This window comes from Purpureocillium takamizusanense, chromosome 4 (assembly GCF_022605165.1).
Source record: "Purpureocillium takamizusanense chromosome 4, complete sequence".
In the NCBI taxonomy this organism is placed as follows: Eukaryota; Fungi; Ascomycota; class Sordariomycetes; order Hypocreales; family Ophiocordycipitaceae; genus Purpureocillium; species Purpureocillium takamizusanense.
In genome coordinates this window covers 758,037-772,723 of record NC_063071.1, presented here as the reverse complement: position 1 = coordinate 772,723, position 14,687 = coordinate 758,037, and the positions used below count along the sequence as shown (strand labels likewise).

At 59.8% G+C, this 14,687-nt stretch overlaps 3 protein-coding genes across 3 annotated transcripts; 2 read left to right on the top strand and 1 right to left on the bottom strand.

Annotated features, from left to right (window-relative positions):
* Nucleotides 1-787: 787 nt before the first annotated feature.
* JDV02_004890 (uncharacterized protein) lies at nucleotides 788-3,854 on the top strand. Its single transcript, XM_047986136.1, has 11 exons — nucleotides 788-1,643; nucleotides 1,787-1,832; nucleotides 1,913-1,993; nucleotides 2,069-2,104; nucleotides 2,169-2,234; nucleotides 2,304-2,502; nucleotides 2,579-2,815; nucleotides 2,883-2,932; nucleotides 3,000-3,130; nucleotides 3,186-3,226; nucleotides 3,285-3,854. The coding sequence occupies exons 1-11, from the start codon at nucleotides 1,136-1,138 to the stop codon at nucleotides 3,480-3,482; spliced, it is 1,593 nt and encodes a 530-aa protein (XP_047842116.1). The 5' UTR covers nucleotides 788-1,135; the 3' UTR covers nucleotides 3,483-3,854.
* A 3,473-nt stretch (nucleotides 3,855-7,327) lies between these two features.
* On the top strand, nucleotides 7,328-9,610 carry JDV02_004889 (uncharacterized protein). The gene is made up of 2 exons (XM_047986135.1): nucleotides 7,328-8,136; nucleotides 8,219-9,610. Exons 1-2 carry the CDS (start codon nucleotides 7,779-7,781, stop codon nucleotides 9,022-9,024), a joined length of 1,164 nt encoding a protein of 387 aa, XP_047842115.1. The 5' UTR covers nucleotides 7,328-7,778; the 3' UTR covers nucleotides 9,025-9,610.
* Nucleotides 9,507-14,410, bottom strand: JDV02_004888 (uncharacterized protein). The gene is made up of 2 exons (XM_047986134.1): nucleotides 14,006-14,410; nucleotides 9,507-13,945 (listed from the first exon to the last, which is right to left on the bottom strand). Exons 1-2 carry the CDS (start codon nucleotides 14,169-14,171, stop codon nucleotides 9,753-9,755), a joined length of 4,359 nt encoding a protein of 1,452 aa, XP_047842114.1. The 5' UTR covers nucleotides 14,172-14,410; the 3' UTR covers nucleotides 9,507-9,752.
* Nucleotides 14,411-14,687: the final 277 nt, after the last annotated feature.

Below are 14,687 nucleotides of genomic sequence, written 5' to 3'. Positions count from 1 at the left end.
GGTGCACCGGTGCTACGAGGATTATTGGCACATTGGGCGCCCATCTAGATGACAAGCCACAGCAGTACTACTCACAGTGCGGTATTGGAGGGTCAGGTAGATAGGTAAGATGCTCTTCGCTTGACTGCTGCTGCTGGGTTAGACGACGATGCATGGCGTCGTTGGTCCGTGGTGACGACGATGAGATGTTGTCGTGCAGTATGTAGTTGGTTGGGGACAGATGCGGCGCCCACTCGGGGCACGGGCGTCGCACTGGAACCACAACGACTAATTTCACGACGGGCGAGAATGCAAAAGTGGTGAAGTGAGTGAAACCAGGGCCAGCGGCTCTGATGGATGGATCATGGCATGCCTCTCCAGAGTCCAGACGTGGCTCCTCCCCCTCCCTCCTGTCGCTGTCGATAAGACGCTAAATTGACAAAAGATGGGGGTGGACTGAGTTCGTTCACGTTCAGTTCAATCGCTTCAAACGGCGCGCCCCTCCTTCGACAACACACGAGGTGAGCCGGCGGCATGGCGCTCGCCCTTTACAGGACGCCACCACGTCGCGCCGCCGTGCCTGTCAAAAGCCGGGGCCTGTCTTCCTTCCACACACATCCAACCCATGGCGTGGTGCAAGGCCCCCCCCCCCTCCCCCCCCTTCGGATGATGATTATGGTGAACAGACTGGGGTACAGCGTAGGATAGCTCCGAGGCGAACCCGGGTGCAACACTAACTAAAACCCATACTATAACCATAAGTAGCGGGGAACCACCACCACTACCACCACCATCATCAGCAGCTCATCTCTCGACTCGACGTCTCTCCCCTTCAGCCTCCCCTTCTTCCTCATTCATCATCAATTGCGTCGCTGTCCCCCTTTCCCCACCGGGTCGCCCACGACTCTGAAGAAGACAAGACTGGTGGTGAACATCAACACCATCACGTCGTAGCACTCGTCTCTACGTCTCGGCATCGCCGCCGTCCCATCATCCTCAGCCCTACGTGCCGACGCCCCACTGAAAAAGGTAGAGAAAAAAGGGACGCGGATCATCTCACTCCCCCGTGGGGACCACCCGGGAGATTTTCAGAATCAAGCAGCAGTGAGAAAGTGAATACCAAATAAGAACAAGGAGGAGCAAGAATACCGCCAAGATGGCACTCATGGCCCGGATCCTCCGCTCCATCGTGCGCAACGATGCCATGCGATCCGACCCAGACGTCATCTACGGCTGGCGCGTCTTCGCCCTCGTCTTCGCCTCGTGCTTCGGCGGCATGCTCTTCGGCTGGGACACGGGCGCCATCGGCGGCGTCCTCGCCATGCCCGCCTTCCAGGACGTCTTCGGCACCGCCAACAAGTCCAAGCAGGACAAGTCCAACCTCGAGCAGAACATCGTCTCCACCCTCCAAGCCGGATGCTTCGCCGCCTGCTTCGCCACCAGCTGGCTCGCCGACCGCTACGGCCGCAGGCCCTGCCTCATGGCCACGGGCGTCCTCACCGCCGCCGGCGTCGCCCTGCAGGCCGCGAGCGCCGCCCACGGCACCCTCGCCGTCATGTACGTCGGGCGCTTCGTCGCCGGCCTGGGCGTGGGCGCGGCGTCGACGCTCACCCCGCTGTACGTGTCGGAGTGTGCGCCGCGGTCGATCCGTGGTGGCTTGACGGGTATGTTGACTACTTACCTTGTTACTTTTCCGTCATCTGAGTGAGAGAGTGTGTGTGTCTGAGTGTGTGTGTGTGTGTGAGAGAGAGAGAGAGAGAGAGCTTAAAAGACCGTGGTGGCTGACCGATGTCCACGAAATCTGCAGCATTCTACCAGCTCTTCATCGTCACGGGAATCATGATCGCCTTCTGGTGCGTTTTCCCCCTCCCTTTACTAGGACTGCCCAATCGAGTCAAAGACGCCACGCGCAGAAGCTGACGCCGCGGCCTAGGGTCAACTACGGTTGCCTCCTTCACGTGTCCGCCCCGGCCGTCTACGTCGTGCCCCTTGCCCTGCAAGCCCTGCCCGCCATGTAAGTCGCAATGTCCATCCACAAACCTCCGGTGCCGCACACAGATAGAGACTGCCTGCTAACATCACTGTACAGCTTTTTGATCGGCGGCATGTTCCTTGCCCCCGAGAGGTGCGTTTCCAGGAGGCCGACGTGACTTGGCAGAAACGTATGAAATGCTGACCTCGCATCGCAGTCCACGATGGTGCGCCAGAAAAGACGACTGGGAGCGGGCCACCAAGATTCTCGTCAAGCTGCGATGGTGAGTAGTCTTCGATGGCCCCAATACAAGGGGGCCCGCCGACAGAAGTAGCCACTGACATCTGCCCAGCCTGCCTGCCGACTCCGAGTACGTCTCCAACGAGATCCAGGACATGGCCAGCCAGCTCGAGATCGAGAGGCGGTTGACGGGCGACGCCACCGCCAAGACCCTCCTCAAGGAGATGTTCCTCATCCCCGGCAACCGCAGGCGAACCATCATCTCCATCGTCCTCATGATCTGTCAGCAGATGACTGGCGTCAACGCCATCGTAAGTTAAACCCCATCCCACGTCCGCTCACGCCCATGGGCTTCTGACCTCGTGGCTAATCGACTACTTTCGCCAGAACTACTACGCCCCGCAAATCTTTCAGAACTTGGGCATGACTGGCACCGACTCGTCCCTCTTCGCCACGGGCATCTACGGCGTTGTCAAGATGGCCGCCTGCTCCGTCTTCCTCCTTTTCATCGCCGACTCGCTCGGTCGCCGCTGGGCTCTATTGTGGACGAGCGGCGCCTTGGCCATTGTGCTGTACATAATCGGCATCTACGGCCGAGTGCAGCCTCCCGTCAAGGGCGAGCCCGTACGTCGTCTAATGCTGGGATATCCACTACGCGCTTCAAACGCAGGGTCGCTGACATGGTCAACAGGTCTCTGCTTTCGGATATGTCGCCATTACTTGCATCTACCTGTGGGCTGCGTGAGTACCCGTCACCGTGTATGGCGCCAATGAGCGCTACGAGCAGACGCTGACCGATCGATGACAGGCTTTTCCAATTCGGCTGGGGTCCAGCATGCTGGATTCTCGTTTCCGAGATCCCGACGGCCCGCCTGCGTGCCATGAATGTGGCCATTGGCGCCGCCACCCAATGGCTCTTCAACTTTGTCATGGCCCGATGTAAGACTGCTGACCGCAAAGCCGCCACGAAACCCCGTGACTGACGCGCCTGCAGCTGTTCTCACAATGCAAGCGACCATGGGCAAGGCCGGATATGTAAGTCTCAAATGGCCCACTTACTCCCTGCCGGGGCCGCAGCGCTGACGCAAGACAGGGCATGTTCTTCATGTTTGGCAGCTTCGACATCATCATGGGCTTTTTCGTCTACTTTTTCGTCCCTGAGACCAAGGGTATCAGCCTAGAGAAGATGGACGAGCTTTTTGGCGTCACGGAGACGGCCAAGAGGCTGGACGAAGAGGCTGACGGCGACCACCCGGTGAGTGTGCGATCGGAGCGGGCTGGTAAATCGTAGATGCCAGGATCAGGCTGCGTAATTATGTAGGTTGGGGAATTGCTTTGATGGTGCGGTAATGCTTTTGTTGGGATGGCCACCCTGTCTCAGCCCTTGACCACTGCCAGTCGCGACTGAGACAAAACGTGACTACCTATTTTGTACATACCATGCATGTGGCGTCAGCCAAATACGTAACGCGTCGGTTGAGGGACGAGGCTACGTTGGCCGAGACAGCCAAGACACACAATCGCGCCTCGGGACTCGGCTACCAGAACCCAGCAGCCAACAAGGCTGAGGGCCAGGCCACAACCGCCCTGGACTTGACAGCATGTTACTGATAATCCACGTGTGGCATTCGCGATGAGGAGGTGACTGGTGGCCATTAGTCGGACATTGCCTGCCAAACGGCCTTGTGTAATGACAGAGACGAGTAAACTCGGATAGAGACGGCGAGAGTGTACGTGGGTGCTCCTCTCCTGTGGGGAGCTCGATAAGCTGGTGCTGGGGTTGCGATTCCTCGTCTTGTTTCAAGCTGCGGGATCGGGCCGCATCGGTGTGTAACGACAATGTGTGGTAGCGCGGTCCCGCCCGGTCCTGATGAATAAACGCTTACTGCGTCTGTGTTGGATGATGGGGTAGATTGGATGAGAAGCCCGGTGATGATGCCATGACGGGCCGAATGACAGAAGGGCACAACAGATGAACCGAATTATCGCGGTAAGCGCGGCTCTTAGTCGTGGGCGCCAGGGGAGCGCCAGGGACGGGGTGCAGTCGCGATTCGCGAACAAACGAACAATGCTCGTTGCCGACGGCCGGTTAGGGGAGCTGCTCAGCGACGGCAACTGCTCTCTGGCAGGGTAATCCTTGTGCCTGCGAGCCGCAGGCCGACGAAAGGGCATTACGAGGTTGGAGCTGTCGTTGCCCGTGGGCGGCGCTGCTGCCGAGGCTCGTCTCAAGGATACCGTTCCGACGGCATGTCGATTCCCAGCATCCAGTCCGGGCGCCCAGTCGGGAGGCGTGCGTCCCATTTCGGAGTTTGAAGGAAGTGTGAGTGTGAAGCAAGCTACGAGCCTCCCCGGCAGTGGAGAACGCTGCCATACCTGCGTAGCTCGACTGCCGAGCATGGTGCTTCTGCTGCGTTGCGCTAGTTGTAGACTTGTAGTAGTAGTAGGCACACAAGTGTCTACCCGCAGAGCGTTAAGGTTATGTAAACGTCGAATCAATCGGCATATGAACAGATGGCAAAGCCCCAAGAACAACAAGCCGATGGAGGAAAAAATCAAAATCGAGCCATCCCAAGGCCGGTCCCAAGGTTCTCATCTCTTCTTTTCTCGATAGTATACCTGTGCGTGGGGCTGGGGTTGCATGGCGGGTGGCACCATCTGGGCCGTTTCAATGGGAAGGGTGAGACGGCAGTTTAGGCTCGGGGGAAGCATCGAAAACATGCCTCTGCTGCGACGCTGCAGCGCAACCCCCCTGACCTGGCTGCCACGCGTTGCCCAATGCACGTCCGCAGCAGCAGGGCTATCCACGTACCCCAGGACTCATGCCGCCTGGGTCTCGGGCGGTCCGTTTTCGGACTGGCGGGAGTTTGCGGTTGGTCCCTCGCATGGCGCTGAATAGGCTCAACGGAGCCCAGGCGCCCGTGCGCGTTGTCATGCTCTGACCAGGCAATTCGGTATGATTTTTTCCCTTGTCGATCGCCTCGACTTGGGCCGCCATGCCATGGTGTGCGGCGACGGGGTTCAGTGTGGTAGTAGAGCCCAGGCCGCCGACGGGCAATGAATGGCGATGTCTGGAGAGCATTAGACCCGAACGAGGACTGGAACCGGAACTGGAACTGGAACAAACCAGGTTGACCGTTGGCTCTGATTGGAGCCTCGTCCAAGGCACCCTGTCGCCCAGTGGAGAGGGCCTCAGCCCAGTTCCGCGCGTGCGATGCCATCCCCGGGCATGCCCAGGCTTGGATGAGGAAGGGGGACGGACAGAAGGCTGGGGTCGATGGACGTCTTGAACGGCTCATCATGGCCGTCATCAGGTCAGGGGTGCATGCTGCCGCTCGAGGCACAGCAGCAGCGGCAGTCGAAAGTTCACAGGAGGAGGGGTGCAAGCCAGCCCGCGCAGCTAATAACGAGGCAAGGTGAGGCGAGGCGAGGCACCATGGTAGGGCAGGACAGACCAGGCCAGGCAGGGCATGGGTAGGGCAAGGAGGAGGGTGACGGTCATTACGGGATGGAGAGGGGGGGGGGGCGTCTGGTGGTGTTGCATCGCGGCAATGGAAAGCTGGTACGTACCTACCCAAGTGACCTGCTCTGCAAGCCGTCGCCGGCCGTTCCCTGGAAGACAAGGTGAGGAAGGCATGGATGGCCTCGACCGAGGTCGTGCCTGCCTGATCAAATCGTGCAGCACCGCACAGCACCGCACAGCAAAAAGACACAAGCAGTAGGTGCTAATTATAAATGAACCATCATACAACATGCTGGACGCATGCACCTGCTAGCAGCAAAGTTAGTTAAGGTCCAGCCAAGTAATACAGAGGTATATATGATGATTTATTTTCCTCCGACCTCGCCCACAACGCCATCTCGTGCGAACAACTTATACCTGCGAGGGTGATCGAGAAACCGGGACGCCTTGTTCGGCTACCCGACGCCCCTGGCCAACGGTTGTTGTAGCCACGCGCGCACATACCACAAACGAAGACGGAGAGCGAGGCCAGAGGGCAGCGGCGGCGGCGCCTCGGGACCGTGCTCTGGCTGATCCGGGGGGGCCTTTCGACGCACGAAATCTTGTTAGTCGGTCTCGTCACCTGCGTTAGTACCAAGCTCCCCAACAGAGCATGTCGTGCGCGCGCACAGCTCCTCATAACTAAGTCATTCATTACACAGGTGCTTCCGAACCCCCCGTCTGCCTCTTCGTCACGAGAGGCTTTGGCCATCTGTTGGGTGGTGGTTGTTATACAAGTGCCTGCTTTTTAACCCGTACCAGACCCGGCACCTGCTCGAGGTGCTTGCTGCTGTTGGGTTCCCTCTCGAATTTCCTCCCACCCCCTCCGTCTCCTTGCCACCCACATCTATACTGTACGTTTTCCAAACGGTGTGCTCGACTCTGGTCCGTCCTTGGGAACGGCGAGCCAGATGCGGCGTGGCGGACGGCACAAGCACGCATGGCCTCGAGCGGTTCTGGGAGAGGCTCAGACGCACCGTATCATCATGGGCAGCAGCAGCCGCCGCCGCCGCCGCAACAGTCGCCTTTGCAACCGCCCTTGCAGTCGCTACACCACCAAGAGTACCTGCAGTTGCAGCACCAGCACCAGCAACAGCAGCGCCAGCAGCACCAGCAGCACCAGCACCAGCAACAGCAGCACCAGCAACAGCAGCTCCACCACCATCAGCAGCACCAGCACCAGCAGCACCTCCTCCGTGGGCACCTCCAGTACCAGCCTCAGCAGCGGCAACTCGTACCGCTGCCACCGTCGCCATACGGACAGCACCACTCGCAGCCACACCTACAGCACCGCGAACCACACCCCGAACCGCACCACCACCACAACCACCATGACCAAGCCCACCAGCTCCAGCACCAGCACCAGCTCCAGCACCAGCAGCGTCTACCGCCGCATCAGCAATACTACCCTCAGAGACAGCAGCAGCACCACCACCACCACCACCACTACCACCACAACCACCTCCACCATGCCCAGGGCGCTCCTCGACTGGGCGCCGCGGCTGCTGCTGGTGCTACAACGTCGGCAACATCGTCGGCAACAACGCCGCACCCGCCGCCACCACCACCACCACCACCTCCACCACGTCAGTCTCAAGTGCTGCCGCCCCCCTCATTCCGTAAGTCCATCATGAGTCCACCTCGTCTCTGCGCCTCCCCTCCGTCCAATTGCCTCCGCCGTCGGTCGCGCCGTGATGCCACGCTCCGTCCTGCTGTGTGTCATGGTGAGATGAGACCGGCCGTTTGTTTGTCTGTGGAGACGTCGACTGTTGGGCGTCGCGCGTGGTAGCCAAACTTCCCACGCTTCTCCGCCTGCTCTCGCGATCCCGGCTGGCGCGCTTTTCCCCTCCATCGCGCTGCACCACGTCGTCTCAATCGCTCCGCCAGCCAACTGTCCTATCCCAGCGCCCTTGGAAACCCCCTTTACCCTTCGACCATCGGCGCGTCCGCCTGAAGTTTCAGCTCGCGACACGGTCACTCTCTCCATGCATGCAATGACAGCGCTGTGCTGGTCAGACTGAATTGCCCCGTGTCCTCCCATAACCACCATCGTCTTCCTCACCACCCCCATCGCCTCCGCCTCTCGTCATGTCGGAAGCCGCTGACACCTCCACGCAACCCAAAGCCACACACAACTCGCCTCGCACATGGCTGCTGACGGCCGCCCTCTCGCCTCTGGCCGTGCGCCTCATCCGTCAGCTGCTGTCCCACGGCGACTGCGTTGTCGCCTGTCTACCGCCCCACGAGATCGAGCACGACGAACGCAGTGCAGAATTCCGCGATCTCATCAACGAGTGTAAGAGCGTCCGCAAGGACCGCGAGGGCTGGAAGGACCGCATCCGCGGCATACGCTGCGATGGTCGCATGAGCTCCTGCGGCGCTGCCGTCGCCGAGGCCGTCCATGTCTTTGGCAGGATTGATATTCTCCTATGCTGCAGGTCAGAAGGTAACTCGCGATGCCCCCATTCACTTGCCACTCATGTTCCCCGACCCCAAATTAGAATCATGATGCTGAGTGCCACTTGCAGCCGTTGTCGCAACCGTCGAGGAACTTTCTACCACGCCCGTCACCCAGAACCTCGTGAGGGACCAGTTCGAGGCTCTGTTTTTCTCACAGGTCAACTTCATCAAGGCCACCCTGCCGGTCCTGAAGCGCCAGCACACTGGCCACATTATGATTCTTACCAGCACCGGCGGCCACATCGGCACCCCGGGCATGTCCATGTACACGGCCGCAACGTGGGCCCTCGAGGGCTTCTGCGACTCGCTGGCCTATGAGATCGCCCCCTTCAACATCAAGGTCACCATCGTTCAGCCAAATAAGGAGGTCCAGTCGCTCACCAACCGCCTCACGTTCGCGCCCCAGATCTCTGCCTACGTTGACATTTTCAACAACGCCCCGAGCATCCGCGACATGCTCATCAACGTCCTCAACACGGACCCCGAGACGGCCGTGCCCGACCCCCCCGACGTTGCCGAGTCCGAGGCTACCCCGTCTACCCCCGACAGCATGTCTCTCGAACCCGAGCCCGGTCGCGGCGAGATCTTCCATCGATACCCGCGCCTACCGCCCGGCGCAGCTGATAAGCTCGTCACCGAGACGGTGCACGCACTCACGGCCATTGGCGGCCACGAGAACCCGCCCTCGCGCCATATCGTGGGCTTGGACGGCGCGATCGCCGTTAAGGAGAAGCTCAAGACGGTCACGGAAGAGATGGAGGATTTCGTCGACGCGAGCCTGGCTGTCGACATTTTTGACAGCGAACTCAAGGAAGAGGCCCGGGTTGGCAAGCGGCGGGAGTCGTCCCCGATCGCTGAGCCGTCAACGGGATAAGGGTAACAGGGAGCCGAGAAATAGTACTGCACGATGGGGGCCGAGGACCTCCGACCGTCGGCACACGTTGTTTGAGACCGGATTTCCATGACGTCCGCAAAGAGACAGCCCAGACACACCTAGTCGGCAACCGCAGGTGGGGGGCAGCCCGGTACGTCCGACCCTTCACAAAGGATGAAAAGAAGGGGCAGCATGGTCTGGCAGCGGGCCAGGTAGCAGGTCGGAATCCAGGATCTTGGTGGTGTTGGCAGGCGCTATTCCGTGGGCGAGATGATCGTGCCCGAGGAGGCCCTTGAGTTTACTAGGCCCACGTAATGGATGGCACAAGACACGGTTGGGATACACCTCCAGGCTGCGGAGCAAAGTTGGATAACTCGTTCTACTCCATGATACCCTTCTTACATAGAGCATAGTTCCAATACATCACGCCATGAGCAGAGTCTCACTATAGCATAGCACACCGTCGGGGCAGCCTCGTCTTCCCGTCCGTCATCAACATTGCATAGCTAGCTAGTCCGTCAGTCAGTCAGTGCGCTGCTCATGCTTCCCCCCATGCAGCCAACTCCTTGTACATGCATGTATGCGCGCTCACGTCAAATCCGCCGCCGTAAACCATGCGCCTGCCTCGTATATACAAGAACATCCAGACGACGGCCGCCCCGCCACCCGCCACGGACAGACCAACAGCCCAGACAGCCACCCAGCCACCCAGCCAGTCAACCCATCTACTACGCTTCCCTTGCTCCCTCTTCTATGTCTTCCCGGTCCCGCACCATGAGCACGCACGGCCTTCGCGAGTGCCACATGCGCCGCTGCTTGCCGCCCAGCGCCGCGTCCATCATCCGCTGGGTATCCGAGCGCGGGCGGCGACCGCCACTGCCAGTGCCGCCGCCGCCGCCGCCGCCGCCGCCCGCGCCGTCGTCGTCTTCCCACACGCGCATCTCCTCGACGGACGCGGCGAGCTCGAACTCGCCCCTGCAGAGGGGCGTGACACCAATGGTAAAGTCGACGCTCGAGTTGCCGCGCAGGAGGGGGAGCTGCTGCTGCAGGGTGCCGTTCCAGGCAAACTTGCGCGTGTGGTCCAGCGCGACGTTGACGGGCCGGTGGCAGAGCGCGGGCATCAGCCGGACGAGGGGGAAGATTGGCTTCGCCGTCCGGTTCGTGACGTGCACCTTGACCTGCATGAACTCGTCCACGTACGCGGGGCTGGGTGGGCTGCTGCTGCTGGTCGGCTCGGCGTGGGCGACGTCCGTGGAGATATCGATGCCCACTTCGTCGACCTTGACGGCCTCGATCATGCGCGACGTGAGGCGGATGTTGCGCAACTCGACCGCGCCGCTGCGCTTCGGGACGGACGTCGTGCGCCATGTAGCTCGAAGCACGTCGAGAATCTTCTCCCGATACCAGAACGCCTCCCGGTTCGCGCGCTCCATGTCCGGCGAGATCTTGCTCGTGCTTACCACGAACTGTCTTGTGCGCGAGGGGTTGAGGCTTGGGATGGCCTCGTGCGGGTCCTCCACGTAGATGCGCTTGACCGGCATGACCACCCGGCTCGTCTTGCCCGGAAGAATACTCTCATCGACTGCGAGCCCCTCCTCGCCCTCGAGATGGACGGCCATGTGGCTGGGCCATGCATTGCGCAAATCCAGAGACAGCAAGCAGTAGTCTTCGGCGTCTTTGGGCGCTGCACCGCCCATCCTCTGCCAAAACGACTCCGGAATGTGGCCGAACAGCGGCATTGCATCAACCCTCGTCAGCTCCACGCTGGCATTGACCGTGACGGTGATATCCACTGACACCTGTCTGGTGTAGAATTGCTCCGTGACCTCGTCTCTCGGGACGCCTAGATACGTGTAGTCGACCTGAATAGTCGCATGCGTGAGGCCGGGCTTACCGAGGATCTCAAACTCAAACGCGGCCTCCGCTCCGGGGGCAATGTTTCGGCCCTGGTCGCTTCGGGGAAGTCGAAGGGCTTGTCTCTTCATCAGAATCAGCTCGTATTCGTACAACTCTGCGGGTGTCGCGTCCCGTTTGTTGAGTGCTTCCTGCAATGGCGCCTGTGTGGAGTCCTTGGAAGAGAATAGCATGAAGTCGACCGGCGTCGACGATGTGTTCTGCAGGGTGATTGAAAAGACCTGTCGCTCCCCTTCCAGGATCATAACAGAGGATTGAGGGAGCGTCGTCGACTTCACTACTAACAGGGGTTGCTCTTGTATCACGTTCAGACTCAAGTGGCGGGGTTCCAAGGCCCCCTCGCCGGGTTTGATCAGGCTGTCGGAACTTCCCAGGGCGGCGAGCCCCTTGACCTTGATTTTCTCGGGTCGTAAAGGGTTCCATGGTTTTGTGAAAATCGGGAACCGCCTCTCCCGACAACCACGAATCTTGACAATGGCCCCGGTTATGGTGATGGAGCCCGCTGCTTTGGGTCGCCCTTTGAGCCTGAGCAGTTGCGTTCTGTACGGTCCGAGAACCACACTTTCAGGCAGGGACTCAAATTCAACGCCGTCGGCACATAGGCGGATGCTCTCCATGTCGACCTCGACGTCGTACGTATTCTGCAGCGTGACCCTGAAGCTTGCCAGCTCACCAGCCACAAGATTCTGCGCCGCAACCTCATCTGGCTCCTTCAAGAACGGGTTGTAAATGAACGGGTTGACATCTTGAGAAGCTCGGCTAGCTGTGGCACCAGGGAGAACGCTACGAGCATGTGGTATCGGTGTCCGTGTATTCGGGAGGGATTCCAGAACAATACTCCGGATAAGAAACTCATCCCAATATTCGGCCTCCAGGTGGTCAATGCCAATTCTTTGTACAAGGGCTGCGGTCCGTGATATGTTGGTCGCCAGGCGGATTTGCTCGTCCCTATGAATCAGAGCGGTGGCATCTTCGCGCTGGGGGCCGGGTGCAACTCCAGATCCAGCCGTGCGCATCAGGTCGCTCGAGTATTTGAGCACACCATTGAAGTCAGGCAGTGCCTCCGCGAAGTTGATGCATGCCCGTAAGATGTTGAGTTTGATGCTGTTGAATCCAAAGAATCTTGTCGATGATTGATCCAGGATTCTGGCCACAATAGCATCGTCAGACTCTTCAGGTCTGCCAGAGGTCGTCATCGCATTGTCGGCCTGCGACTCAAATCCGACGACGCCGTACGACCTGCATAGCAGATCCAAAAAAGCCTCTAGTCCCTGTTCGATGTCGCCTTCGCCGAGATCAAGCGCAACGGCGGCCGAGTTTCGATCCCGTCCTGGAGCCAGTGACACCAGTCCAGCAGCAGGGTGAACACCCGCCTCCGCCGCACCACGTGTGCGCGCCTCGACGAGGCCACCAATGAGGACAGATACCAGTTCTCGAATCACCATGGCCTTCTTTCTTGAAAACCCCAAGGGGCCAAGAACCGATGCAATTCCACTCAAGATGGACACACGGTCAGCCGTTGTAAGCAGTTCCGTGGTCGTCGAAGGGAAAGCCTTGAACACCAGGTTGACGATTTGCTGTCTCGTCGGCACGATCGTCAGGCGAGGCGACGTGGTAAGGCCCTTTTCGGGTAACTTGCCGCACACAATGATCTCGAGCGCTTGTTGGTTGAGTTTGCCACCGCAGAGGTGGACGGCGGAAAGGATTTTGGAAAAGCGGACGGTAGTCTCGGACAAGGGTAGCGGCGGCAGGTTCTCGCTGGAAATCCTCGAGTATAGTCCGATGATCCTTTCCAGTAGCTCTGGAAGAAGGGTCTGGAGGTTTCGCAAATGCTTCGGGATAGTCGTATCCCCAACATCGGGCTCCGACTTGAGCACTGACGAGCTGCTGTTTGGCCTCTCTTGCACAGCAAAGCAGACAGTCGGTATCTGAAATTCCAGGTTAGACCAGCCAAGGAGCAGGAGGTTTATGAAAATCAGCTCCAAGGCTTTCCCATGCCAAATGTGGTCGTTGAGAGACCGCGCCGCTGCTGCACCTTCGGAGAGCTCTCTCAACGAATCGCTCCATCGTCCGGCTTGGAGGTACATGGATCCGATGACAACCGACGTCCGACCCTTGCCCTTTTGCCGCCAGCGGTCATTGGCGCCTCCAGGTCCGAATCCTTGCACAGACACACGATCGCGGCTGATGTCGCGCGACCTCTCACTGTCAGATCTTGTCATTTTTTGCTCCGGGCTCGACGGACCGCTGCCAGGGGCGCTCTGACCCTCCTCGGGGCTCATGGGGATGCTTGCCAGCCCGCCTCTGACGGGAGTCGACGGCCGGCCAGGGGTCGAGCTGCTGGAGCCAGTGCCTGGTCGCGTCGCCATCGGAGGCATCGACATTCGCGCGTGGGTCTTGTCGACCCCTGTTGCCGAGCTGGATCGTGAGAGGTGTTGCGGGAACGGAAACTGCGAATTCCGTCTGCTCGCGCCGTTAGGGCCTGTTTCAGCGACACCATTTATATGTCTTGTCACCGAATAACGGCCTGGGGACTCGATGGACGTCATGGCCTCGAACGACTTTGCCAGCGTCGTCATCTCTGCGAGCAACAGCGACGAGATGTCACACATGACGGTCTTCATTGTCGTTCGCTTGCAACCTTCCGGCGGCGGTACCGTCACAAGGCCCTCTGGTATTGGAATCTTGGTGCCATTCGGCGCGGAGTAATCGAAGATGATGACTTGGTGTACAAAGGCTTTGGGATAAATGTCGCGCAGATCTTCGAGTTCCTGGTGCAGCGCCCGCACATTCTTCTCGACCACAGTGGCGGCCGCAGCGCCGCCTGCGGAAAGCCGTTTGCAGAAGCTGGCATCCTGCATCTCTGCGCCGTCGGCAACGGCTATGACGGCGAGGGGTTCGCGATACAGGTCGAAGGGTGCTAGGGCCAGATGCGACGGGGGCGGCTGGTGCGTTATAAGATCGTATAGCATGGCGCCATCCGGGAACGCCAGCGGCGAGAACATGTCTTGTAACCTGCAGTCAGCTTCAGGAACGCCCATGCCGCATCATAGGAAGGTTCACCTACTTCGATTGGGACGGCCATCGGGGGTGATGTCGCGAAGGTGGACGACACGCTCGGCGCGCAACCTCTCGACGAAGGATGCGAAACGCTCTGCCCTAATCTTGCCGAGAGGCAGAAGGAGCGCCTTCACCCGCGCCGGGGCGACAGGCAACAGAGGGTCCAAGCTCATCCTCAAAGTCGGTGTCTAGGGGCTTCCAACATGTCTGGCTGGCGGAGGCAGTCACAAGACATGTCCGAGGGGCTGGCCTGGCCCTGGTTGCTCGGTTCGTATGTTTCGGGGTGGTTGATGAAGCTGCTGCTCTTGCGCATCCGAATGGCGCACGTCTCGAATGCTGGGTGGTTATGCGGCCAGTCGCGGCCGGGAGCTTGAACGTGGTTAGAGATGTGATGTTGCGGTTCAGGAATAAGGAGCTCGGCGCACGTCGCAGCCACAGGCCGGCTTCGTGGACGCAGGGCCGATGACAATGACAGGCTGGTCCTGGTGTGGGAGGGGGGGTGGGGCTGGAGCTACCTGCCCGTAGGTGAGCTGCGCCACAGGTTCAATCGCTAGAGCAGGGGCAAGTAGTTACTGCCCTTCCCAGGGCTAGTGGCCTCCACTGCTGCCCAGGTGGTACCTGGACCCTGAGGGTTTGTCGGGCCACACTATATCTAAGAGGTAGGAGGTGCTAAGGTTGTCGGCTGCTTT